The 9772-nt window shown below is 39.4% G+C and overlaps 1 protein-coding gene and 1 non-coding gene across 2 annotated transcripts; both read left to right on the top strand.

The window, feature by feature from the left end:
* Positions 1–458: 458 nt before the first annotated feature.
* Positions 459–530, top strand: trnaq-cug (transfer RNA glutamine (anticodon CUG)). The gene has a single exon. It is a non-coding gene; the product is annotated as a tRNA-Gln (tRNA).
* A 300-nt stretch (positions 531–830) lies between these two features.
* rbx1 (ring-box 1, E3 ubiquitin protein ligase) lies at positions 831–9543 on the top strand. Its single transcript, XM_057860628.1, has 5 exons — positions 831–977; positions 1161–1239; positions 9078–9148; positions 9221–9306; positions 9387–9543. Exons 1-5 carry the CDS (start codon positions 900–902, stop codon positions 9397–9399), a joined length of 327 nt encoding a protein of 108 aa, XP_057716611.1. The 5' UTR covers positions 831–899; the 3' UTR covers positions 9400–9543.
* Positions 9544–9772: the final 229 nt, after the last annotated feature.

Genomic DNA, 9772 nt, shown 5'->3' with positions numbered 1-9772 from the left:
TGTGCGTTAATTGCGTCAAATATTTTAACGTGATTAATTTAAAAAATTAATTACCGCGCGTTAACGCGATAATTTTGACAGCCCTAGTTTTTTACTCTTTTTTTTTTTTTTTTTTTGTATTTCTTTGACTTAATGTGGTTATGTAATGTGTTATAGTACGGTATAACAATAATAACAGTTCATATAGATAACTGCTGAGAAAAAACTACCATGGTATTAAAAAAATCTTAAGTAGTTATTCACAATGTTACTCATTACTTGAGTAACTTTTCACGAAATACTTTTTTCCTTGTACTTGAGTACATTTTTATGGATGACTACTTTTAATTGAGTATTATTATTTTGAAGTAACGCTACTCTTGAGTAAAATAATTGGCTACGACAGAAAAATAAGTCAATCGAGATTGGATGGGTTGTTGTATGTCAAAATTTACAAATGTTTCCCTGCGCCTCCATGTGGTTCCATGGTGTAATGGTTAGCAATCTGGACTCTGAATCCAGCGATCCGAGTTCAAATCTCGGTGGAACCTAAATTTATCTCGACGTCATAAAACTTTAAAATTCACTTTGTGTTTTTGTTTCTTACTTCTTTTTCAGGTAAAAAACAAACAAACAAACAAAAGATTTAGCTGTTGTTACTTGCTTGTTTTTTCGATGAACAACAGACACCCACGTATCAAGCCAAAAAAGACTACACTTACGGACGCTTTTCTAATAGCTCTATCTAAATAGAAAATTTAACCGAAGTCCAAAATCTATATTAAAAATTTTACTATACGACACTGGTTGCTTTGTAACAATTAATGACGTTTGGTACCGTGTGACGTTGTGCCATTTTACCGGTTACCGGAAGTAGCCTCACGCTGAATCACGTTCGCCAAAAATTTGTCAAATTCTAGATGGCAGCGGCGATGGACGTAGATGCACCTAGCTGCTCCAGTAGCGGAGCGAGCAAGAAGCGATTTGAGGTTAAAAAGGTACGACCATGTGACTTCCTAAGCTTGTGGCGTGTAAATAAACGCCAGAGCTTTCTCCGGGAATCAAGACGCTAGCTAGCAAGCATGCTAACTTGCTTACGCTAAGCACAGCGGCTTACGAGCGGTTAGCTTCGTTTAAGCTTCTCCTTTATGCCAATCTCTTATTTTGTTTTCTCTCAACAGTGGAATGCTGTGGCTCTGTGGGCTTGGGACATAGTTGTGGATAACTGTGCCATATGTAGAAACCACATCATGGATCTTTGTAAGTGTTGAGTAACGATATTTGAGGTACATTGAAATGTTATAGGGGTGTCCAAACTACGGCCCGCGCACCAACTGTCCTGATTTTATTGGTTTGCAGCAAATGGCGTACCGCACTCATGCTATTTTTAGACCGTGACGTCGCATCGTAAAGCGTAAGTAAAGCCAAAGTGGGAGATTATAGACCCGCCCTCGCATAGAAACAATGTAATTTGTGCCACTTTTCTCCGGTAATCTTTCAAAAACGAACATACCGATCACGCATTGCTTTTTTGGTACTTGTAGAAACGACTCTTAGACATTACGACACACGAAGGATGTTTTCTTCATACGTTTCCGGAAACCAAAAACTCAGGAGGAAAAAATGAGAATACCAAATCGGACTTTAACACCAGCTCGGTGAATCCATTCACATTTCATATGCAGTAAACATTTTGTTGAGGTGTCATGGTCTTTCAGAGGACAAAGAGGTAAGCCATTGTTATATTTTTAAGTTATTTTTTTAGCGTAACGTTGTGCCGTACTGCTTCTGTCTGACAATGAATGACCTGAAAAGAATTACAATGGTATCTGACTGCCACTGTTACAGTTTCTGTCAACTTTAGTAAGTGGGAAGTGTAAATAAATTATAGAATTAAGATTTGTTATCAAAGAAAAAATGAAAAGTGTTCGTTGGCTGTTACTGCGTAGCATTTGCAATCACCACACAAAGTTAACTAAATTACCCCCAAGAACGGTAAGAGACGTAGGACAACCAGAGGATATATAAAAAAGACAGGGCTGATGGTAATGGATAGCTTGTTGAAACAGGAGAATGTCATTGTCAGTCGCGTCGATAAAAAAGCTAAGGCTATGCTTAGGTTGGCTCGTTTTTTTCGTCTTTATCCGCCTTCGACACTCAAGCAATCTCTTTAATTCAGTACTTCTCAAATAGTGGGGCGCGCCCCCCTGGGGGGGCGCAGAGCAATGCCAGGGGGGGCGCATGTGACCTCGGGGAACATGTTTTATGTGTTTTTTTTTTTTTTTTTTTTTTTTTTTTTTTTTTTTTGCCGTACTGGAATAAAGTGTACTTGCACATCCACTCAGTAGGTGGCAGTGGCGCTCTCATTTTCAGAGTGCGCGCAGTATTTTTGAACTAAGGAAGAGCACTCAGCACACACAGACAACAGATATGAAGAGCAGTGTGCCACCGCCGTTTTCGAAAGCAGTTTTCCGACCGGACTCACTCACGCAGCGACCCACTGTCTTGTCCGGTTCTCACGTCGCCGCCCGAGAAGTGCCATTTTCGGCTTGGGATCGTCACGACGACTGCCCTCACCTACGGTTCTACCTCGGGCGCCGTGAATGCGCTTTTTTCGTACCGTTTGCCTTTTAGCTTTGACTTTTAATACAGTGGGTGATGATGAAAGACCACTGTTTACTGTGTCTAAAAATAATTATAGCAGACAGCAAGAAGCCAAATCAATCATTGTTAAGCCGCTTGATTTTTTCAGTGAAAACGTGCCGTATATTGCCGACAATCGTCCTGCTTTGTCAGTGTTATATCAGTAAGCATTGTTAGCATGCTAATTGAAAAATAACTCCACATCATTGCAAAGGAGGTAAATACTGTGAGCAGCAAAAATAAAAACTGTCCTGTCCAAGGACACTTTTCCCCCCCCTTTTATTCAGATTTGTTTTTTCGGTCAAATTTTTTGGCACATTGTCCTCATGAGTGAATGTTTCTAATCAATTTTAATTTGGTATTATTTACTGATTTTATTACATTTTATTTTTCTGTATCAAATGGTCAAAAATGTACCTTGAGTGTATTTTTTAGTTTGGATGTGAATTTTTTTTTTTAAATTCAGGCAAATTGATGCACATCAAGTCTTCTCTGTTACAAACAAAACAATGTTTATAATAAAGTTATACTTTATTATAAGTTGATCTATGTTACTTTTTTTCTTTATTAGAAAAAAAGGACACAATGTTAGGCAGATGCGTATTTATAATAGTAATTTTATAGACAAATGATACTATTTACAGTGGCGGCAGAGAGTTTGGGGGGGCGCGAAACATTTACGTCTTCCTTGGGGGGGCGTGACAGAAAATAATTGAGAAGCACTGCTTTAATTGAACATTTTTACGTTCTTCCACATCTTTGCCAGTGAATTTGGCACCGGGCACATCATTTTCGGAGAGAATTGGTCGGTTTAGCTCTGTAAACATCTCCTTCGTACACGATTTCCATTCATTTCCTATTAAGGACAACCGGTGGCTTGTCCCTACTTAGCAACTGTAGCTAATGTCATGAGTATTAATGAACGGAGGTGACGTATTGCTTGCGGTACGCCATTATGAAAATTTGGACTACGGCCCGCACAAGAAGTTTGAGTTGGCCTACATTCTGTTGAACTTTTCAGCTTTAACACAAGATGAACCTAGTCACTTAAACAGTGCCTCTTCAAATGATATCGGAAATTGTGGAGAAATGGCGTACCGCAAGCAACATGTCACTTCCGGTCAGTAATATTCATGACGTTAGCTACTGTTGCTAAGGGGGGGGACACGCAACTGTTTGTCCCCAATAGGAAATGAATGGAAATCGTGTACGAAGGATATGTTTACAGAGCTAAACCTACCAATTCTGTCTGAAAATAATGTCGCTGGTGCCAAATTCACTGGTAAAGAGGTGGAAGAGCATAAAAAATTAAGTTAAAGGATGGCTTGATTGTCGAGGGCTGAAAAAGACAAAAAATCAAGCTGACCGAAGCGTAGCCTTAGCTTTTTTCTTACGCAACTGACAATGACATTCTCCTGTTTCAACAAGCTATCTTTTACCACCAGCCCTATCTTTCTTATATATTATATCCTCTGGTTGTCCTACGTCTCTGACCGTCTATGGGGGTAATTTATATTGTTTGTTTTTTGTAGCGATCGCAAATGCTACTCAGTGACAGCCAACGAACATTTTTTATTTTTTCATAACAAATATTAATTCTGTAATTTATTTACACTTCCCCCTTACTAAAGTTTTTTTACAACAGAAAATGTAGCAGTAGCAGTCAGATACCATTTTAATTCTTTTCAGGTCATTCATTGTCAGACAGAAGCAGCACGGCACAACGTTGCGCTAAAAAATAAGTTAAAAATATCAAAATGGCTTACTTCTTTGTCCTATGAAAGACCATGCCAACCCAACAAAATGTTTACTGCATAAATGTTTACTGCCGAGCTGGCGTTAAAAGTCCGTGCAAGTTGAGTCATTCTTCACATTTTTTCCTCCCGAGTTTTTGGTTTCGGGAAACGTATGAAGAAAACATCCTTCATGTCGTAATGTCTAGAGTCGTTTCTACAAGTTCCAAAAAAAAGCAATGTGTGATCGGCATGTTCGTTTTTGAAAGATTACCGGAGAAAAGTAGCAGAATTAACATGGTTTCTATGCGAGGGCGGGTCTATAATCTCCCTCTTCTGCTTTACGATGCAACGTCACGATCTAAAAATAGGATGCGTGCGGTACGCCATTCCGTGTTTTGTTCTAAAGGTCTGTGAAAAAATAATCCAATGTGATAAATTGAGGTATTTTTGTTGTGAGTTTCTTGACTTTTTTTTGCTGTTGCAAAATATAATAAGTATATATATTTTTTGCAACATTTTTATCCCTCTGGATTATTTTGTTGCATATAGCCAACTCATGCACTGCCATTGACAGTTATAGACATCAAAGGCTGGGAGGGCTGGCATTGAGTGATCATGTTTCACTGTATTTAACCACGATAAAACATCTGATCCAATTTGACTCCCAGCCAAAATTGATGGCTATTGGTGTCCATAGCAGCTGATTAATTAATACTAGGGCTGCAGCTATCGAATATTTTAGTAATCGACTGAAAATTCTATCGATTAATCGAGTAATCGGATAAGTTTTTTTTTTTTTTTTTTTGGTATAGAGCAGTTATAAATATACATGAGAAAAAAAGACATTTAATCCAATACTGAACCATTTTCAGTCAGTCGATGCCTTTATGTTCTATGTACATTGTTGAAAACAGCCAACAATTGCATCTCAGATGTGACTAGAAAAAAAAATTCAATGCTTTCACTCAAAAAACTTCCAGATCTTATTAAAAAAAAACATATTTCTTACCTAAAAATGTAATTACGCATGATAACACACACACATTACTTGAAAGCTACGTGTTTTTACCAAGTGTTTCAATTTAATTTCCATTTGTGTCAAGCTATTTTTAAGTTCTAGTTAAGTTTTAAGTTAGTCTAAACTGTAAGTACTGATAGGATTTTGAGTTTTTGCAGTGTTCAAAATAAATGTATGATACCGGCTGTACTGGAGCACATTAGGGACCAGTGCTACCTGGTGTTTTACCCTCATCACTCTACAGCGTTGTTTTTTTACAGATTAAATAAATCCTTTATTTAAGACACGTTAGCCACGCATCAACAGTGGTCATAATCAATAGAAACCTAGCCCTCCGAAGGGCTAACGTTACGTCACGTGAGCGAGTGACAGTACGTTATATTTATTAGCAATGAGAAGTCTACTGTCTAAAGATGGCGGCTGTTTACTAACGCTGCCCAGACGCGGCCGAGTCTGTAATTCGCATCCAGTCGTAAATGCATGCGATATCTATGAGTCGCATCGGACACTACCTGCTACCGGACTCGCATCATGCGGGCGTAGTTTTAAGCAACGTCGGCGTAGTTTGTAGCGGCTGTCGGCTGCAGTAAAGTTTTTTTTTTTTTTTTACTTGCTTCTTCCTCTACGCACGTGACGTCAGTGCGTTGTCCCGCATCAAAAGTAGTCTGGGCAAAACATGATGCTTAGAGCTGGCAAAATTAAACTATTCCTCGAGGTGAATAAAATTACTCTGATCAGTTTTTAAACTCGAGTTGCTCGAGTATTCGTTTCAGCTCTAATTAATACTTTAAAATACATTTTAAAAGCTTCATTTGTTTTACCCAATTCTGATCCTCTGAAAGTGACAGGATCAGGCCCAATTATTGATCAGGGACATCCTAAAATGTATGTATACTAGTCCTTCTCAAAAAATTAGTACATATTGTGATAAAGTTCATTATTTTCTATAATGTACTGATAAACATTAGACTTTTATATAGTTTAGATCCATTACACACAACTGAAGTAGTTCAAGCCTTTTATTGTTTTAATATTGAGGAGTTTGGCAAAAAAAGTCAAGAAAAACCAAAAATCCCTATCTCAAAAAATTAGCATATTTCATCCGACCAATACAAAAAAGTGTTTTTTAATACAAAAAAAGTTGACCTTCAATTAATTATGTCAGCTAAGCACTCAGTACTTGGTCGGGAATCCTTTTGCAGAAACGACTGCTTCAATGCGGCGTGGCATGGAGGCAATCAGCCCAGGTGTTATGGAGGCCCAGGATGCTTCGATAGCGGCCTTAAGCTCATCCACAGTGTTGGGTCTGGTGTCTCTCAACTTCCTCTTCACAATATCCCATAGATTCTCTATGGGGTTCAGGTCAGGAGAGTTGGCAGGCCAATTGAGCACAGTAATGCCATGGTCAGTAAACCATTTACCAGTGGTTTTGGCACTGTGAGCAGGTTCCAGGTCATGCTGAAAATTGAAATCTTTATCTCCATAAAGCTTTTCAGCAGATAGAAGCATGAAGTGCTCCAAAATCTCCTGATAGCTAGCTGCATTGAACCTGCCCTTGATAAAACACAGTAGACCAACACCAGCAGCTGACATGGCACCCCAGACCATCACTGACTGTGGGTACTTGACACTGGACTTCAGGCATTTTGGCATTTCCTTCTCCCCAGTCTTCCTCCAAACTCTGGCACCTTGACATGCAAAATTTGCTTTCATCTGAAAAAAGTACTTTGGACCACTGAGCAACAGTCCAGTGCTGCTTCTCTGTAACCCAGGTCAGGCGCTTCTGCCGCTGTTTTAAGTTCAAATGTGGCTTGACCTGGGGAATGCGGCACCTGTAGCCCATTTCCAGCACACACATGTGCACGGTGGCTCTGGATGTTTCTTCTCCAGACTCAGTCCACTGTTTCTGGAATCGGCCCTTCTCCACAATCTTTCTCAGGGTGCGGTCACCTCTTCTGGTTGTGCAGCGTTTCCTGCCACACTTTTTTCCTTCCCACAGACTTCCCACTAAGGTGACTTGATACAGCACACTGGGAACAGCCTATTCGCTCAGAAATGTCTTTCTGTGTCTTAGTCTCTTGCTTGAGGGTGTCAATGATGGCCTTCTGGACAGCAGTCAGGTCGGCAGTCTTGCCCATGATTGCAGCTTTGAGTAATGAACCAGGCTGGGAGTTTTTAAAAGCCTCAGGAATCTTTCGTAGGTGTTTTGAGTTCATTTGTTGATTCAGATGATTAGGTTAGGGCTCTTTAGAGTACCTTTTCATGATATGCTAATTTTTTGAGATAGGGATTTTTTTCTTGACTTTTTTGCAAAAATCATATTAAAACAATAAAAGGCTTGAACTACTTCAGTTGTGTGTAATGAATCTAAAATATATGAAAGTCTAATGTTTACCAATACATTACAGAAAATAATGAACTTTATCACAATATGCTATTTTTTTGAGAATGACTAGTACATACAGTGAGGAGCCGAAGTATTTTCACCCCTTGCGATTTTGCAAGTTCACCCACATAGAAAATAGGTAGAGGTCTGAAATTTCAATCATAGATGCACTCCCACTTATAGAGACATAATCTTTAAAAAAAAAAAAAAAAATCCGGAACTCACATTGTATGATTTTTGAATCATTTATTTGTAATTTACTGGGGTTCATAAGTATTTGTACCCCTAAGAATCAGCAATAATTACGACACTTGAAGAGTTGTCAGTCTACCTTAAAAAAGTCCATCTTTACCCCATGAGTGACAACCCATACACCACCAGTTTGAGCTCATAATTGTCACCTTGCACCCCGCAGTCAGTCATAATCCATCTGCTACCAAGGGCAAGACCAGAGAGCTTTCAAAAGACACAAGAGAAAAAAATTGTTGAGCTCAACAAAGGTGGAAAAGGCTATGGGATAATTGGAAAGCAGCTTGGTGAGAATAAATCAACAGTTGCAGCAGTTGTTTGAAAATGGAAACTGCTAAACATGACTGATAATCTACCTCGTACTGGGGCTCCATGTAAAATATCTCCTCGTGGGGCATCACTCATGATGAGAAAAGTGAGGGCTCGGCCTAGAACTACACGGCAGGAGCTGGTCGTTGACTTGAAGAGAGCTGGATGCACAGTTTCAAAGGCTACTGTCAGGAGAACACTGCGGTGCAATGGCTTAAAATCATGCATTGCTCAGAAGGTTCCCCTGTTGAAGCCAGTATGTGTAAAGGCCCATCTGACGTTTGCCAGGGACCACCTGAATGATGCAGAGGGGTCATGGGAGAAGGTCATGTGATCAGATAAGACCAAAGTAGAACTTTCTGGTGCAAACTTTACTCACCGTAGGCAGAAGAAAAAGGATGAGAAAAATCCAAAGAACACCATCCCCACTGTGAAGTATGGGGGTGGAGAAATACATCTATGATTGAATATTCAGACCTCTGCCTCTTTTCTAAGTGGGTGAACTTGCAAAATCACATTGGGTGCACATACCTCTACTCCTTACTGTATACATAGTCATGCATATGTGCTGTGCTATATATGACATGGCAATATACCATTTGTTGTTGTGTTTAACAAATGAAAGAGGAAGGATTTTAAGTTGGCCCTCGCATCCTTCGATTTTTCTTGAAGAGGTCCTTGAAGAAAAGTTTGGACACTCCTGAAATGAACTGTCTACAAGTCATTTATAATATTGTATGTAAATTTTCCCCAACAGGTATTGAATGCCAGGCCAACCAAGCTTCTGCGACATCGGAGGAGTGCACAGTAGCATGGGGTGTCTGCAATGTGAGCGTGACAATAAAACTCAACACTCTTGATGGTCATACTACATGTCATGCTCGTCTTTGTCGTCTACAGCACGCCTTCCACTTTCACTGTATTTCCCGCTGGCTTAAAACTAGACAAGTGTGCCCGCTCGACAACAGAGAGTGGGAGTTCCAGAAGTGAGTAACTTAGCCATTAGGAAATGGAGTTCTAAAATTTACGTTTTTGTAATGTCAATATGTTGTATTTTCTTCCCCAGGTATGGACACTAGTTGGGCTGTTTTGACCACCTCATTGGCTTTTTGTTATTTTAGGGTTAGCCACAATGCATCTCTTCGCTTCCAGTTTGTTGTAATCAGAGTTGTGCACGTGTTTTTTGTTTCTAATAAACATGAATATTGACAGATGGGATCAAACTCTTGTTTCATTTGTCTAAAATGGTGTATACCATAATTTTCGGACTGTAGGCCGCTACTTTTTTTCCCCTCATTTTGAATCCTGCAGCTTATAGTCCAGTGCATATGTTGATTTATTTGGGTTAATAGCTAACACTTTATTTGACAGCGGCGTCATAAGACTGCTAGAAGACAGCCATAATTATGACATGACACTATTATGAACATCAATGAATGCTTATGACAGATG

The sequence above is a fragment of the Corythoichthys intestinalis genome, chromosome 16 (genome assembly GCF_030265065.1).
Source record: "Corythoichthys intestinalis isolate RoL2023-P3 chromosome 16, ASM3026506v1, whole genome shotgun sequence".
In the NCBI taxonomy this organism is placed as follows: Eukaryota; Metazoa; Chordata; class Actinopteri; order Syngnathiformes; family Syngnathidae; genus Corythoichthys; species Corythoichthys intestinalis.
The sequence above is the reverse complement of the archived record's forward strand: the minus strand, read 5'-3'. Positions and strand labels throughout refer to the sequence as shown.

Coding starts and splice junctions, on each gene's coding strand:
- rbx1 (XM_057860628.1), top strand. CDS start 900: ATGGCAGCGGCGATGGACGTAGATGCACCTAGCTGCTCCAGTAGCGGA. Junction 978..1,160: donor AGCGATTTGAGGTTAAAAAG/GTACGACCATGT, acceptor TTCTCTCAACAG/TGGAATGCTGTGGCTCTGTG. Junction 9,149..9,220: donor TAGCATGGGGTGTCTGCAAT/GTGAGCGTGACA, acceptor TGTCGTCTACAG/CACGCCTTCCACTTTCACTG.